The 16,643-nt window shown below is 45.3% G+C and overlaps 1 protein-coding gene across 2 annotated transcripts in view; it reads left to right on the top strand.

Annotated features, from left to right (window-relative positions):
- The window catches only part of SEMA3D (semaphorin 3D), a 378,418-nt gene that overhangs the window by 332,290 nt on the left and 29,485 nt on the right, over positions 1 to 16,643 (top strand). For both annotated transcript variants that reach the window (XM_069627821.1, XM_069627822.1), the window contains exons 14-17: positions 2,078 to 2,119; positions 4,267 to 4,424; positions 9,715 to 9,782; positions 13,551 to 13,690. In XM_069627821.1, coding sequence (XP_069483922.1) covers positions 2,078 to 2,119; positions 4,267 to 4,424; positions 9,715 to 9,782; positions 13,551 to 13,690 — 408 coding nt within the window. The remainder of the gene's footprint in view (positions 1 to 2,077; positions 2,120 to 4,266; positions 4,425 to 9,714; positions 9,783 to 13,550; positions 13,691 to 16,643) is intronic.

Here is a 16,643-nt window from a genome sequence, read left to right as displayed (position 1 = left end):
TCTATCTCTTCTCCTATCGGTTTGTGTATCTTTCTAGCTCTCTGTCTTTCTACCTCTCTATCTCTTTTCCTGTCGTTCTGTGTATCTATCTAGCTCTCTGTCTTTCTACCTCTCTATCTCTTCTCCTGTCGGTCTGTGTATCTATCTAGCTCTCTGTCTTCTACCACTCTATCTCTTCTTCTGTCGTTTTTTGTATCTATCTAGCTCTCTGTCTTTCTACCTCTATATCTCTTCTCCTGTCGGTCTGTGTATCTATCTAGCTCTCTGTCTTTCTACCTATCTATCTCTTCTCCTGTCAATCTGTGTATCTATCTAGCTCTCTGTCTTTCTACCTGTCTATCTCTTTTCCTGTCGGTCTGTGTATCTATCTAGCTCTCTGTCTTTCTACCTCTCTATCTCTTCTCCTGTTGGTTTGTGTATCTATCTAGCTCTCTGTGTTGGTTTGTGTATCTATCTAGCTCTCTGTCTTTCTACCTCTTTATCTCTTCTCCTGTCGGTCTGTGTATCTATCTAGCTCTCTGTCTTTCTACCTCTCTATCTCTTCTCCTGTCGGTCTGTGTATCTATCTAGCTCCCTGTCTTTCTGCACCTCTATCTATTTTCCTGTCGGTCTGTGTATCTTTGTAGCTCTCTGTCTTTCTACCTCTTTATCTCTTTTCCTGTCGGTCTGTGTATCTATCTAGTTCTGTCTTTCTATCGCTCTATCTCTTCTCCTAGCGGTCTGTGTATCTATCTAGCTCTCTGTCTTTCTACCTCTCTATATCTTCTCCTGTCGGTTTGTGTATCTATCTAGCTCTCTGTATTTCTACCTCTCTATCTCTGTTCCTGTCGGTCTGTGTATCTTTGTAGCTCTCTGTCTTTCTACCTCTCTATCTCTTCTCCTGTCGGTCTGTGTATCTATCTAGCTCTCTTTCTTTCTACCTCTCTATCTCTTCTCCTGTCGGTTTGTGTATCTATCTAGCTCTCTGTCTTTCTACCTCTCTATCTCTTCTCCTGTCGGTTTGTGTATCTATCTAGCTCTCTGTCTTTCTACCTCTCTATCTCTTCTGTCGGTCTGTGTATCTATCTAGCTCTCTGTCTTTCTACCTCTCTATCTCTTCTCCTGTCGGTTTGTGTATCTATCTAGCTCTCTGTCTTTCTACCTCTCTATCTCTTCTCCTGTCGGTTTGTGTATCTATCTAGCTCTCTGTCTTTCTATCGCTCTAGACCTCTGTGTCTATCTTTCATTCCACTGGTCTTTGTACCTAACTTGCCGTTACTATTGCCCTCTCGAATAGTTTAAACATCGGCGAGTCTTGTCATAGTGAGTTTCTGGGGAGAAAGGGTGGGTGGGCAGAGGGTGGTAGAAGCAATTCCTGTGTTGGGGGGGACCACAGGGAGGCGGCAGAATACATGACAACCTGCAGTATCGCCAGCAAACAAGAAAGCACTATTCATTAGAGTGTAGAGGTGATCCGGGGACTCGACAGCCATCAAATCCGCTGTAATAACTTGTTACAGTGGCTATGAGCTCACACTGTCTGCTGCTAATGCCCGCCCAGAACAGAACTCAAGCTGACCTAGAACACTTGAAGTAATATCTAACTGTTCACACTCCTTCGTTGCAAAGTAGCCTCCACGGGCACATGACAGCCCTTCATTTCTAAGGTTTATGGTAGAATGTGTATTGTGGGCGCCGGTGGAAGCTCGCAAAGGGGAGCAAGGACGGATCTGTGAGCTGGAAACCCACAGAGGAACTTCTAAATGCCTTGCACTAAACTGCTCACCATGGTGTCTTGAAACACAGTACACGCTGCATATACGCGTTGAATTTTCTTTTCAATGGAACACATAATGTTATTGATTATATGTACCAAGTTACATGGCATGCATGCGAGTAGGCGAGAGACCAGGGTGAAAGGGGTGACGGGTGGCTGTGTGTTATAAGTCATACAATACCCCTTTCTAGCAAGGATATTGCAAGCCACTGCTCTGTCCCTTTCCATGTCACTATAGCATAGCCTCCAGGGTGCATTATACCATATACAGTGATGCCCCGGGCAGTGACTTACCTTGCCTGTGTCTTTCTCTTCTTACAGCCGCCATCTTCAATTTCCAACATGGAGATATCAGTCAAGCAGGTAAAGTGCATGGCTCACTCCCCGCCGCTAATACATGTCATATGTCAGACGTGTATTTATTTATTTTATGTGCGCGGATATTTTTTTTTTTTAGTTATGATACATAAAATAAAATGCGCATTTTGATATGACTACAATAACACTAGAATGTTGTTGTTTTGAAGGCATCGATGTTAGATAAACGTTAGCCAAAGGAACATCTTCAGACAGAATTCATTAGTGCGCGCTGGGGGCTGTGGGACAGTGGAACTGATATAACACGAGTCAATGAAGGGGGGGGGGCACGTTGAATTGTTTAATTCAGTGGAAAATAGGGTCGCTGTTGCTATTGTTCTAGCCCACCTCTGTCATCCGCACAGCCTCGTGGCGCTGCAGGGGGGTGTTCGAGTTCACTACAAGCAGCCACCAGCTTCTCAAAGGGGTCAAGCAATAGACCCCCGATACAACATCATATTTTGCTGCTCTGCCGCATTACGAGCACTTCTAGAAGACCGGGGGGTCGGTAAACACACCAAAGAACAGAAACACACACTATTCATATTTTACAAAAGGCTGCAAATATGTCATTTGGCCACATGAGGGCAGTGTTGGCTAGGGTGGAGAGGTCCTTCTCAGCATTCCATTCCGAACTTCCAGGGGAAACAGCCACATGTCACCAGTCCAGGGCTGGCCCATGTGCAAGCATCTATTCCTTCTCTAATCCTAGAGTGCAGTGCTTGTTAGCAGAAGTGCACTCTTGCCTCCCAGTGGTGTGTGTGAGTTACCAGTAGGTGCCATGTCACTGCCGAAAATTGCTCAAGGAACTTCAAATACGCTTCGGCAAAGGCAACAGTGCTGGCTTTTGTCCAGTATTGGGTTGGGCATAAGTCAGACACTGAAACGACGATACTACCTGGCTGTAAGATTGCAGCATCTGGCAAAGGATCTGTGTTTGTGAGTATATGATAGATGTGTCTAGACACTGCCTGTATGGAAGCCAAACTAGCTGGCTTTATCAATGTTATTTTTGAACAAGACTTCAGTGCAAGAAACATCTTGAAGGAAACACATGTTGACACACATAAAGTGTATGAGGCACACTTGGTTAATATAGTTGTATTACACCAAGAGCTGTTTTCAAGCTGCAATTACAACATTACCTTTAAGGTGGCAGTTTACACAGGACATTGTCATCCAAGGAGTGTGGCTTGGCTGTGGATGGACAGGTAGGGCGTGGGAGTGGCTATAGGAACAGCATGGCCAATGGGAGGACAGAAAGCCAAGCAGCCGCAGTCTGTGTCGTTCTCACCTCACATTTCTCTCCTACCTTCACGCCCCACGCCAATCGGTTTTACAGCACCATCTAATAGACACACATTAAAATGGAAGCAAACCATGGTGAGAATACCTGAGACGACTCAAAGCATGTTTGTAAATGCAGCTATGACAACGCAATGGCAGCCAATGAAAACCCCAACTCTGGTGTGTGCGCCCGTGCCGTGCGCATACTGTATCGGGGAAAGCGTCAGCTCGCCAGTACCTCATCACCAGAGAACGCACACGCCCACCTGACCTATCCTGGTTAGAGGGTGAGAAACGGCGCCTCCATCGGCACATGGCATGGCACATGCCAGCGTCTATATTCAAGAACACTCAGATTCACTCCTCGCAGGGTGCACTTGGCCCATATGCACACACATACTATGTATATGGCAAAGCTGAACATGCACACCATGACAATGCAACTCACACTGGCGCTCCATGGCTTTTCCAAAAGTGGAAACAATGTCCTTGTTCCCATCCGGTATTGGCATAGATGCCCTAATGCCAGCCTGACCTACTCCCATTCGACCGCATCTTTTTGACCTAATTCAGTAGGTCAAATGGTACACTTTAATGAAAAAATAGTTGTGGTGTGGGGTAAGGGAATTGGTTGAGGTGGGGGGAAGTCAGGGGGCATGAGGCTCTCCCCCGCATTAAGTGGGGATTGGGGGACACCCTCTCCAGTAGGTCCAAAAGAATGAGGTAATAAAATGAGGTCAAATGGACAGTAGATCAAGATTTATAGGTCAAACTACTCATATCGTTCCAATCGTGCTACGGCGGGAATGTTATAGGGGAAGCTGTTAAACATATAAAGTAGAAGTGTGTGTCCTTTTTCTTCACAGCAAATGCTCTACATCACTTCGAAGGATGGATTTGTGCAGCTCGCTTTACACAGGTGTGATGCGTATGGCAGTGCGTGCACGGACTGCTGTCTGGCACGGGACCCCTACTGCGCATGGGACGGACATTTCTGCTCTCGATATGTGCCAACTTCAAAAAGGTAAGACTTGCCAAGTACCTGGGACAGAACTTCAGGAACTTTCTATTTGTCTGAGTATTTGTAACAAGTGGCAGAGCAGGAAGTAGTTGTGCGATGGATACATGAGCGCAGCAATATAACGGTGCTAGGGTTTTGCTCATATCAAAACATGCGAGTGATCTCATGCAGTTGTTTCTACACTGACTTCCTGAAATGCACCTGGACCTGCAGATGCCTGGGGGAGAGTGTGAGAGAAGGGTTCCATGTGTTAAAATCGCTGCAAAAATGGCCACAGACACACAATATTGCGGCAGAAACGCTGTGGTTTTGCCACCTCAATCCATGTAAAGGAAGCAGAGGACACCCCTGCAACCCCCATAGCCATTATACCATTTAACAGGAGCGGGGGACACCCCTGCAACCACTGCTCTCCTTAAATGGTTTAATGTGGTACACCTTTAACGGGTCCAACCACAGCATTTTTGCAGTGATTTTTTGTACAGGTGACATTTTTGCACGATTATATCACTGCATACCGAGAGAAGTGCAGAGAGGTGTGGTGAAGATCTGAACCACGGCCATGTGTATCTCGGGAGGTGGGAGACGGCGCGGGCTTTGGAATCGGCGCTAGGGTGTTCCATGTTCTGATAAGAATGGGGCATGTTTTGTGTTAGGTTGGCAACATTGTTATCATAGCCTGCTTTCCGCAGCCTCACCTCATCCCCAAAGACCATTGCACATGCCCACTTGGTACTGTGGCAGGTTTTGTGGCAGAGACAGTGTCGCACCCGCTGCACGGCTCTGGAAAGAGATGCACTTCTGCACTTAGTGCAAAAGTAACCACTTGCCACAAGCACCAAAAGGATTGCTATTGGGGTGCGATATTCTGATTGGTCCTCTCCTCGAGCTTCTAGGACCAAGGTCTTAATACCTCATGGGAATAGGTTACATTAGGTGTTGATCAATATGTCCCCTATACATGTTATCAGTGACAGCAGGTATTTACGCGTGCAGCACAGTGCATGATTATACACCAATAGACGAATACCAATAATGCTGTCACTCTGTGTAGACTTTGTGTATATGCATTGTCTAGCAGAGTTAATAAATGAGCATTAAAACTAGTACAGTCGAACAATGTGCAGTTCCCGCAAGTAGCAATACTTTAGTCCATATTGTCCTAGCAGCCACCCTTTCCTAGTCACGTCTAGACATTCTGACTAACCTACAACAATGTGTGCAGGCATCTAAAATTGTGGCAGAGTAAACTTTAAAATGATACTAAGAGTAGTGCTGTGGGGATTGGCCAGCTGGTATACAGATGAGGGTCTCCCATTCCCTGTAAACCCTTTCAATGTAAAGGGCCATAGGTTAGTTACCTAGAAACATTCTAAAACAATAGATTGTGCCACCTGATCGCCTCCTTCCCTCCTCACTTCCAGTGTTATGCAGACAACACGCAGCAATCCTTCAAGCTTCCCTCTACTGCCTCCTCTTCCTCCTCTCTCATCCATGACTGTCTGACTGCCATTCAGGCATGGTGCGCTGCCAATGATCTCTGCCTTAATGCCAGTAAGACTGATATGTTTGTTATTGGGATCCCAGCTCGCCTCTGGCTGCCCTCGATGAGTCCCCTCCCCCTCTTGTGAGGCAAACAAATGGCTCTCTCTTCTCTCCTCATATTGCCGATCTTGATAAGAAGGCCCACTATCAGCTGCACCTCCTCAGAGTTAATCTTCCTTTCCTCTCCTTGCCCCACAAACTCAATGTCTCCAGAGCTCTGGTTCTCTCTAGGCTGGACTACTGCAACCGCCTCTTCGTCAATGTTCCTTCATCCTCCCTTGTACCCCCTCAAACTAATCCAGAATAGAACTGCAAGACTTATCCTTGGTCTCAAACCCAGGGACCACATCTCTCCAGCCTTAAAATATCTCCACTGCCTCCCGTTTTCCGTGAGGATCAAGTTCAAATCCCTCTGCATCCTCCACAAGGCTTTCTGGGGCTTGGGATCCCGCTACATCCAACTCTCTCTCCTTAAATACGCCCCTGCTACAATCCTTCTGTCTTCTAGCTTCAACTCTCTGCAGATCAGATGCTTCGCTAAGCATGGAGCGGGGGGTAGATCTCTCACCTCCACAGGAGCCTCCCTCTGGAATGGTCTCCCTGCCCCTCTCAGGCTTGAGCCGGATCTCCTTAAATTACGGAAGCACCTCAAGACGTTCTTTTTCTCTTCTTCCTTCCCTCTCCCCCTCTTCTGTTAACACCCCTGTCTGCCACAATGGCAGGCTGCCTGTTCCCCTCAGAGTCCTTCAGGGCACCAGCCCCCCTGCCCAGTCCACCCCCCTCCCTGCACTTAGCATGTCGACCCTCGCCCCTCTGCCCCCCATAACAACATGCACTTCCTGGCTACACCTTAGCACTCTCCAAGCCCCTTTGCCCCCACCTGCACCCCATTATCACTTGCACTCTCTCCTCTTACCCTGCACTTCCCTTCCATCCTAGCACTTCGCATTTTGCATAGATTGGCACAACCCCCCCCCCTGCACTTTTTGTTACTGCACTTGAATGATCCAAATGTCCCAAGGGCCAGTAGGACCGTTGTTATCTTTCTCCCTTGTCTCCCCCCCTTGTTTGTCTTGTGGTGCCTTGAAACACTATTTGTTGTATAGGAGCCTTACAAATATCCAATAATCCAAATTAATAAATACAAATAAAGCCTTGGATAAAAGAAAAGGCAAAGCATTTCAAAGCCTTGGTTTGGATTCCTATCTGCCATCCAATGCACCAGACAATCCCGACTTGTAGGAGTAAAAATCATTACGTTCGATGTTTGGAGGTGCTTGGCCAGGCCATGCCCTACTGACTCGCCATTGATTCCAAGAATTAGCAGCGAAACCTCTGGGTCTGGGCGCTATCAACAAATACAACAAATAAATAAATAAAGAGTGCAGCGTCAATCCTTGACTGTAATCTGGATCTCCTCTCCAAAACCGCACTTCTCTGTCCTCCCAAAATGGAGCCACCGAACCATCAAAAACTGAAAAGTACCCTCGAGGTTTTCTTTCCATGTACTGTCATGGATTTGGCAAAAGTTACCTTTCACGCGTCAATCCGAGGCTAGTGCGACATATTCCCCGGGATTAAAGGTGCAGCCAGTCTAGAAGCAAAGAAAACAGTCACCCCATGTCTCTGAGGACTCCAGGGCTAATTTCCCATCTGCTTTCCGCTCACGACTTCTCCTTCTGAAAATGAAAGAGCCAAAGAGCCTGCTAAGTTCAATTGGGAAAAAAAAGTCTACTCGTGGATTGGCCAAATGTTAAAATAGAAAACCGCCAAATTACACTCCAGGAATATTCTTTTAATAGTGTCATCTAATCCACATACTAACTGTATTCTATTAATTTCCCCCAGGACATTTACTTTAAACTCATGTTTTCAGTTGCATAATACAGTGCAACCAAAAACCTATTCTTTCTTTGTTTATGACCCCTATTTTTTTCTTTTTAAATAGCACATTGTTTAATTATTTAAATTATTGCAGTTATCATGTGAAAATGACGTGATTCAATGCATTCTCAATACACACAGAACACATGTTCTGTCATGTTACAAAGCAGGGTTTGCAAACCATGAGCTGCACATTTTGTCTCTTCATGTTGACCCAGATTGTGTAGGCAAAATAAAGATACACCGAGGGTCTGATTAACTAACACGCTGTAACGCGGGAAAGTCCCACTGAAAACATGTTTGTAAATCAAGTCCTAAGTGTTTTAGTGGACAGAGCTTAATAACATGCAGCTTGCTCAGTGGCACTACGCCTCGGCACTACAGTGGCACTATGCCTATGTACTACAGTGGCATTACGCCTCAGCAGTACAGTGGTCTTACGCCTCGGCACTACAGTGGCACTACGCCTCGCCATGATTTCTTTGAGAAATATCACCCCTACTTTTTTAAAGCCGAAAGATGGCCACCCAATATTTGTCAACCTCAGTAGTAAATAATTAATACGAGTTTAGGCCTAAATAGCTTGCCTTGGTTTGTAGAGCATTCAGCACAGGTTTATGATTCAACATGTGAGCAGGCAGTGAATCAGCGCGAGCTGGTGCAGCGACATCCAGTCCAGACTGGGAGACCCCCATCACATCCTTTTAACTTCCCACTTTTATTGTAACTATTTGTCAAAATACAAAAAGGCAAACGAGGTCAGAATTGTTTCTGATTATAGTTAAACTGGGCTCTTAAAGGCAATTAGAAATTGATTGCATGTAGCTCAAATTATTAACCCCTAGAGGACTACAAGTTGGAATAACACATTTTCTTATCACAATTCTCAGCATGGTTACTCTCCAACCAGCCATAGTTGTCACTAGCCATTAAGACGACGAGAAGGTCAGCCGATATTAAAACAGTACTCATGCTTGCTGTCGCTCGCGAGCTAGTCCTAACAATGCTTAGGGAGTGTTACTCAAACACCCCCGCTGTAATCCGCAGAGCTTTGCAATAATCGATCATACATTTGGCTGAACCAAGAACATATTGCAAATGTGCATAAGTGTTCATTTAGATGAGGCCAGGCATCTTGAATGTGTTTGTTATGGATGTGTATTGCTCCTTTTGCACTGGTGTTTGCATCCCAGCACACTATACGTTCTCCAAGGACGTAGAAGAAAAGGTCACAGGCTCCGGTGAAATGCTCGTGTTGATGCTTCAGTAGAAGTTGCTTTGTAGGTTAACAGAACACAGGATGACTGTACCAACAGTACTTTCAAGATGGATTTTTCTGCACCCTTATAAGTTGTGAACACTCACAGGCCTCTGACATTATTGTATTTGATCTCACGTTGATTTGAACTGCAAAACAAAGAGCAATAGTTGTGCACTGCTACAAATGTCACCCCTCAAACCCACATGCTTCCGTCACCCCTTGTGTCCACCTGTTAGACTTCCCCAATCAATGTACATTCCGCTCCTTCACTTGCTGGTCTGTTTGAGCCACCAACATAGACATAGAAAAGAGACTCATTTTTATATGTCCATGGTCCCCATCTTTGTTGTTAATTTTTTTTAAGGGAATTTGGTCTGCTTGTTTAATGCAAAATTGAATTCCAAAAACATAAAACACCATTAGCACCCGTGCTCTCATCCGTGGGGTGCTAATAACTTTACACACCCATTAATCTCAGGGAGGCACTTTGATGTGTTTCATGTAAAGTACTGAGTTGCCAAAAGTATGGTATTAATATGTATAACACATTTTCCTTATCTTTGGAAACAAATGAATGACAAATGTACATTGTTTTGTCTTAAGGAGAGCCAGGCGGCAAGACGTGAAATATGGAGACCCCAATACACAATGTTGGGACGTGGAAGAGGACAGTAAGTTTCTCGCGCTAATCTTCAGCTGCATCACAAAAGAACTGTGAAACAATAAGCAAGAAAAATGTTCTAATCATCCTTAATGTATAAAACAATATGCAATGACTTATGATATGATTACCCAGAGGTCTCTAAGCCCGGACCCGGGGATTTAACCTGTATCTTGCTTCCAAGCTGAGCATGTTGCCACTGAGCTATCCTCCTGGAACTCACGCAGACCAAAAGATAATTGAGGCTTTACCCCTCCATGAAATATTTATAATGTCTTGTTACTCCCAGCACCGGCCTGCGGGTGTCTTGGAATCCATTTTAAATAAACGAATAGAGCAACACACTTCCAGATCAATTACTAATGTAGTACTCTGCCAAGTATTCAAAGGGCTAATATTCTCAAACTGTACCACAAACACCCCATATTTGTAAACTGGCATAATATATATTTTCAGTATCAGAATCTAGTATCTGAAAAACATAATTGTATAATATATGACACACACGCACACACTGTACCCCACATTCTCAAGTCTGAAATTGGCAGCATTTGGGCTTTTAAAGCTCTGCTAGCTTAAAGGTAATCCCTGCCAACCTTTGAACAGCTCACACGCGTAGTTCATAGGTTAATGCCGGTAGGACACAGAGCACTCTTTGCTCCTTTGAAGGTTGAAAGGTGGGTCCCGGGGTGCTGATTGGATGCTTTTCTCGATAAGCCGCTGGTGACACTCAACCAGCAGAGTGGAGATGGTAGAACACACCCTGGCTCACCTGAAGGTCTTCCAGTAGGGAGCCAGGGATGCTGAGGTTGAGTGTATTACCACAATCTAACCCAGACTCCTGGACTGCCACTCTGGTCATGGCGTTGGCTGGAAAGAAGGGCCTGGAGTATTGCATATGAGGTTATGTAGAAAGTGAGCACTGCATTGATCTGGGCCGTGAGATAAATTGGCCTGAAACTAAAAGCCCAGGTTTTTGACAGACTTGACCAGTGAGAGTAAAGAGCAAACTCCAATTACTTCTGCTTTTAAACATAATGCTCTCAGACTTTGTCCAATTATCAATCGGATTGAGTTGACTGATCCTACGGGTGTCTGGCAAAGCATCTTCATGAGAAACCTGATTTCTTCTTGGAGCTGTGTGGCACTCAGAGATACGAGGGGGTTGAGTCGAAGGCTTCCCAAGCCAATAGCTTGACAGGAGGTCGCTAATAACTTGCCTCTTCTTTACTCTATAACTCTCACCCACTTTTTACTTTTGAGACCAGCCATTAGTGCTCTTCACCTCAAACTCCTAGTCTTGGCCGCCCACTGTACACAAAGCTTGATTAAGTCTTTCGCATAGTCACGGCCTTTGCACAGATTAATTCTTACCAGTCATTTTGACTTCCTTTGACTTAGATCGGGGCCTCTGACATCTGCAGACTGACCCCCCCAGCCGCAATTCCAGCAGCTGCTATTTACTCAGACCACAGCCATGGCGCTTATCAACGTCGATATGGTAGGTCCTTTGCCTTGCTCTTCTCACCATTAGTGGGCATGATCCATTCCCACTGGTTTTAACATAGCCTCTTTTACTATAGGACGACGCCTTACTCATTCACCCAGTCTGAACTCGACCTCCAAGTCCTGAAGACAGTTCGGTATCCTCAATGCAGCGCTGCTCCATTTCTATCAGCCACTGCCTCATGTCATCTATTCACCGAACCAGAAACACAAACTCAAGTGTCGACAACGTCAATGTGTTGTGATAGTAAACAACACAGAAAATAGACTGTCACTACTGTATATTAATCCACTATAATGCAGATGTATTGTACGCATGTATGCCACACAATGGCACAAAAAAACTCAAAAACGTCTTCCTGTTAAATAAATTTATATTGTTTTGTTCTTCCACTGTGATTTTTTGTTCTGAGCTAGTAGCAATCTAGCTCTTTTGCAAGGCCTTAGCGACCTCCTGTCAAGCTATTGGCTTGGGAAGCCTTAGACTCAACCCCCTCGTATCTCTGCACTTCTTAACCCTCTCGAGTCAGGCCCCCTAAAAAAGAGGGTTCGCCCATCCTTTTTTCTTGCCGGGTGGCACTCTCCACATGTGCACCGCTCTTTAAATCACCTGCTAACTCACAAGCAAGCAGGTGCAACATGCAATGGTCATGTGTGACACGTCTTTGACCATACTAACCAAAGCTCAGTAATAATGACCTTCTCATATCTTTATTACCAACGGATCTAGGCATTTTGTAAATATAAGGCTCTTGGCTGGACTCCTCTGTCGCGATGTCATTGAGCACGCTGTACATACCTGCATTGGGATCCTAGGCCTACACATATCCGGTGGCAAATTAATCTACGGATCTCCTAAAAATGCCAATTTATCATAATGAGCTGCAAGATGAGTAATTTAGCCATGAAACGCTGGGTACCAGGATGTAGGGGGTGTGGAGGGCGGTTGGGGGGTGTGCCCTTGCCAAGCCATAGCGATGTGATTGCGCGTGCACGCGCCACACGCATTACCGTCAGAGCAGATTCTCTATCAATGGAAGCAAACCTTATCAGATGTGGGGCGTGGCATGAAAGCAGAATGATGGTACACGGTTGCACAGCTACTTTGGTTAACAGTTTACTTGACCCACTCTGGGGCTTGTGTACCACGGAATCCACAGCTGCATTGTGTCTCCTGACATTGTATTGTGAGCCGTGGCAAGTGAATAGGTGTCGCTATAGAGCAGTATCTTTGCTGGTTGCCCACACTGCTGCTACACAACGCTATGCCACCTGCAATGACTGGCAATTCATACCTGCGGTCCTCATCCTGTCACTCGAACTCATTAAATGCACTGTGGATATTTTAGCCTCGCACCTAAATAATTTACTAAGTGACTTTACGAGGTGTGTTATCCCCGGGTGTACACAGTGAGGCAAAAGGCATCACATGTGTAACATTGTTGCTATCTTTTTGAGGAGTTCCAATGGCTTTCTAGCATCAAGCCTTCTTTCTACAGAAACTGCAGATGTAAAAATGGTGAGCAAAGATTTTATTTTCTCCTGCACCTCCAAGTGAACACCGCCGGAGTATCGACGTCATGCGTCTGCTCCATGCACCCCTTTCATCGTTGCACACAAAGCTGCATATCTGGATGGCTCGTGCCATGTGCACATGCGTGTGCACAGCTGTTGTGTGTGTCTTTGCTGAACACTGCGCTCTGTTTGTTTGCCAAAACCATATTGCTGCCTCTACCATCAGAATGCAGAGTAACACAGTGATAGCATCACCATATAGTACACTAAGCAGACGCTCCTTCCCTTCTACTTTATCAGGTCACAATACTATTTATTTAAATATTGTATATACATCTGTCATAAACATACATTATCAGCTCCCTGATACTCTTCCACAAACCTTAAGAAAGACACCCACAGACTACACCCATCGCAAACGTTCTGCTTTCTTGGTGTTGAAATGAACCCATTTGCCACTCGCTCAAAGCGCTGAAATGTTTATTTTCTTATTCTATTTCTTTTACTACAACTGAGCCAAAGTATAATTTAGAACCATGTCATCCATTGGCATATCTTGTACTGAGCCCACCAGTTGAGAGCCTTTGACCTTGCACAGCACGATGCAGAAAGCATTGCAAAAAAGTTAAACTCAACATGCTGTGTTGTGTTTTGCACTTTTGTTTCTTGTGTGCACACATATCAACAAATTTAAAAAAGTCATGGCTTTGCAGCTCAGAATAGGATTACATTTCTGCGTGACATTTTCTTTTTCCAGAAAAGAACGACGTGGCGGCGGAGGAGAAGAGAATCTTTGGCATTGAGTTCAACTCCACTTTTTTAGAATGCATTCCAAAATCCCAACAGGCCACTGTACAATGGTTCACCCAGCGCACTGGCGAAGGCCATCTTGAAGAGGTAAGGAACCTTTACAAAACAATCTCTCCTGAGAATTCAAGTGATATGATATGGCATTTATAACGCGCCTACACACACTCCTGCTATATAAAAGCATCCAGCCATGATGGCTTTTTGCAAAGCATATGCTTGGAGCAAAGATCACAAAGCAAGTCATTAAAGTGTCTGTGAACTTGGAGCGTGCCCTACATCTGTGGCGCTTGCTTGTCAAAAGCCCTAACCTCTTAAAGGGTCTTGCAACTCGCTGCTGTGATGATATTCGTGTCAACTGAAGCATTGTATAGATTATGGAATTCATAAAACATAAAATAGAAACACTCTGATTGGGTTATCTTTGGTTCGTAAAGGCATATGAATATTGAACCCCGGTCTGCAACGTGTGGCTCTCCAGATGTTTTGGACTACAACTCCCATGATCACTCACCATTGACTATGTTACCAATGGCTAGTGGGAGTTGTAGTCCAAAAGATCCGGATAGCAGAGGTTTCCATGCCTCTGATAAAAACTGGAGGTTTGCTTTGCAAAACAAAACTACTGAAACCGGTGTGGGCTTGTAAAAAAAAGAATCAACTTAGATAATGTCACCGGCAACACAGTGCAGACACATAGCCCCATCCTTACCCCTCCACCGATCAAGGTTCAGCAAAAAAAAAGCAGAGCAAGTTTTCAGGTGCAATTTGCAAAATGTAGATATGACAGTTGGGCAGACTCCCCCACTCGTTCTCACATGTTGTCCCGCTGCCAGCCACGTGCAGGGTCCCTGCCTGCGGTGCCCGCTCTGCCCAAGATGTAAGAAGCATGTTGCTCACTACATGCAACCTGCAACCTGCAGGCGTAGAGAAGTGTGGCCAATATGTAAACAAAAATACATTTAACTAAATATTTAAGAAAAGAAAGGGGCGGGGGAGTAGTTCCCTGGCTTAATGCACAGCTCCGCACAGCTCCACACAGCACTCCCATTCCGAATTTGTTGCAGCAAAGAAATCTGTTTTTTTTTCTGGAGGGTCGAAATTGAAGGCATTTGTGAAATGATGCCATTTCAAGGTCACACGGAGTTCAGCGACGCAATGAAATACTTCACGCAGATTAAAGTGCTCGGGTTTTATGTACTATGTGATCAAATCTCATTTCCAGAGTATGCAAGTGTTGGGGAACAATCAAGGGCCCTTGCATTGGTTGAAGGCAGCTGTCTCCCTTAACACACAGTGCCACAATGGCCATAAAACGGTGCAACTGTTGTGGTTGGCGCTTTGCAGATGCCGGGACGCGTGTTAGACCGGTCTGCACGAGAGAGGTGGAGCGAAGCACTAACCCTGACCTTCATCTCTTATTAAATTTTTGCAAAGTGTGGGCACTTCACGCAAGCACAGGTGGGACTGACATCCATAACATGCCCTGCTGCCCTACTCTCGCCTGACAGCACCCCGCAGAGCCGCGTGTTACACCGTTGCACTATTGCCAGGGCTTTGGTGTCATCAAGCTTTCGAGTGCTTTGGTGGGAGCCGGAAATCCAGAGAGAGCACAGGCGATAGGAGGAGTCATAGATGCCTTGGGGTTAGCTGCGCTATACAAATAAATAAATTAATCAATAGGGGTGCTTTGGTGAGTGATTGATGCACAATCATTCACGTGTCTCCACACTTTTGAATCAGTGACCGGGGCATATATGCAGGTCGTTACTGGTGATGTGAGGACCGTATTTGTCATGTTGAGGGCTGCACCCCAAAAACCAACTTGCATGCAGCAACAGCAAGTGAGGGGACAATGTTTCCTGGCTGCGCCGCTGTCACACAATCTCACAATTAGGAACACGAGGAAGGAGAGCTGTACACGTGCAGCACTGTCAAAGCCCACAGTGCATTCATTTTCTAGGCTCCATTAATTCAGAAACTCCTAGCAGCTCACCACCTGTTTGAAGAATATTCATTACTCTATTATAAATCTGATTTAAATGCTCTAAGAGCACACCCTTCAACCTCTAGTTCCCTCCAGGTGCTCCGCGCATATGAAGAAAAATTCATTACGCGCTCACCTTCGTTATTACACTTTGTAATTTCCCAGTCTTGCCCTGCTCCATTGCCTGGACTTTTCTGTATCAATGCGGGGGGGTCACATCTGCTAATATTTTCAGGGGTCAAGGGGTCACAGGTTTATTTTCTCATTTGCGTTACAACACATTCTACACGTCCTGGAGTTAGTTAACACTAAAGCAATCATTCAGAGTGTTGTGAAGCTGAAGGGCTGAAAGTAGCCTTGCCAATGAGAGACCACTTACCATGTTTCTTATGAATATATATATATATATATATACACACACTGAAAACACGTTGTTAAAGGGCCATTATGGTTAACTTGCACTAATAAAAACCTATTAAATTCAATTAAAAAAACGTTTTTTTATGGTATAACCGAAACCCCCTAGAAATGCTCAAGTTATGGTAAACTAAGCAACAATAACTTCTGCCACCACCGTGCACTGCTAAGACTACCACCCAGGACATTGAACATGACAACACAAATGTAATTGAGCCCAGCAGCCTAAATTATTGGCCCAAACAAAGCGAGGGTAGAAAACGAGGGCTCCGGACTGTTATCCCCCGTTCGAACCCCTGCAATGGGGATGAAGACCATCACCAACCCGGGTTGCCAAATCGGTAACCCGGGGTGCTAACAAAAAAGGATTTTTTGACCCGTTGTAGGAAGGAAAATCCTTTTCCAAGATGGCCACGATTCAAAGGGAAGGCGGGGCTCCGCACAGAGCCCCTCTTCCCTTTCCATGCCGGCCTGCAGAAGGCAAAGAGAGAACCCTATGACCAGATCAACACAAGCACATTTCATTTTCCCTTTCAAATCTATCCCAATTTAAAAAAATTTACAACAAAGCCGGTCCCTGGTGGACATGGCCACGTTATCCCCACTGGTCATCCCTCGTAGCCATGGCCAGTAGCCAGA

Source organism: Ambystoma mexicanum, chromosome 12 (assembly GCF_040938575.1).
Source record: "Ambystoma mexicanum isolate Mex_15411 chromosome 12, UKY_AmexF1_1, whole genome shotgun sequence".
NCBI lineage: Eukaryota > Metazoa > Chordata > Amphibia > Caudata > Ambystomatidae > Ambystoma > Ambystoma mexicanum.
Note: the sequence above shows the minus strand (reverse complement) of the source record. Positions and strands in the feature narration are given on the sequence as shown.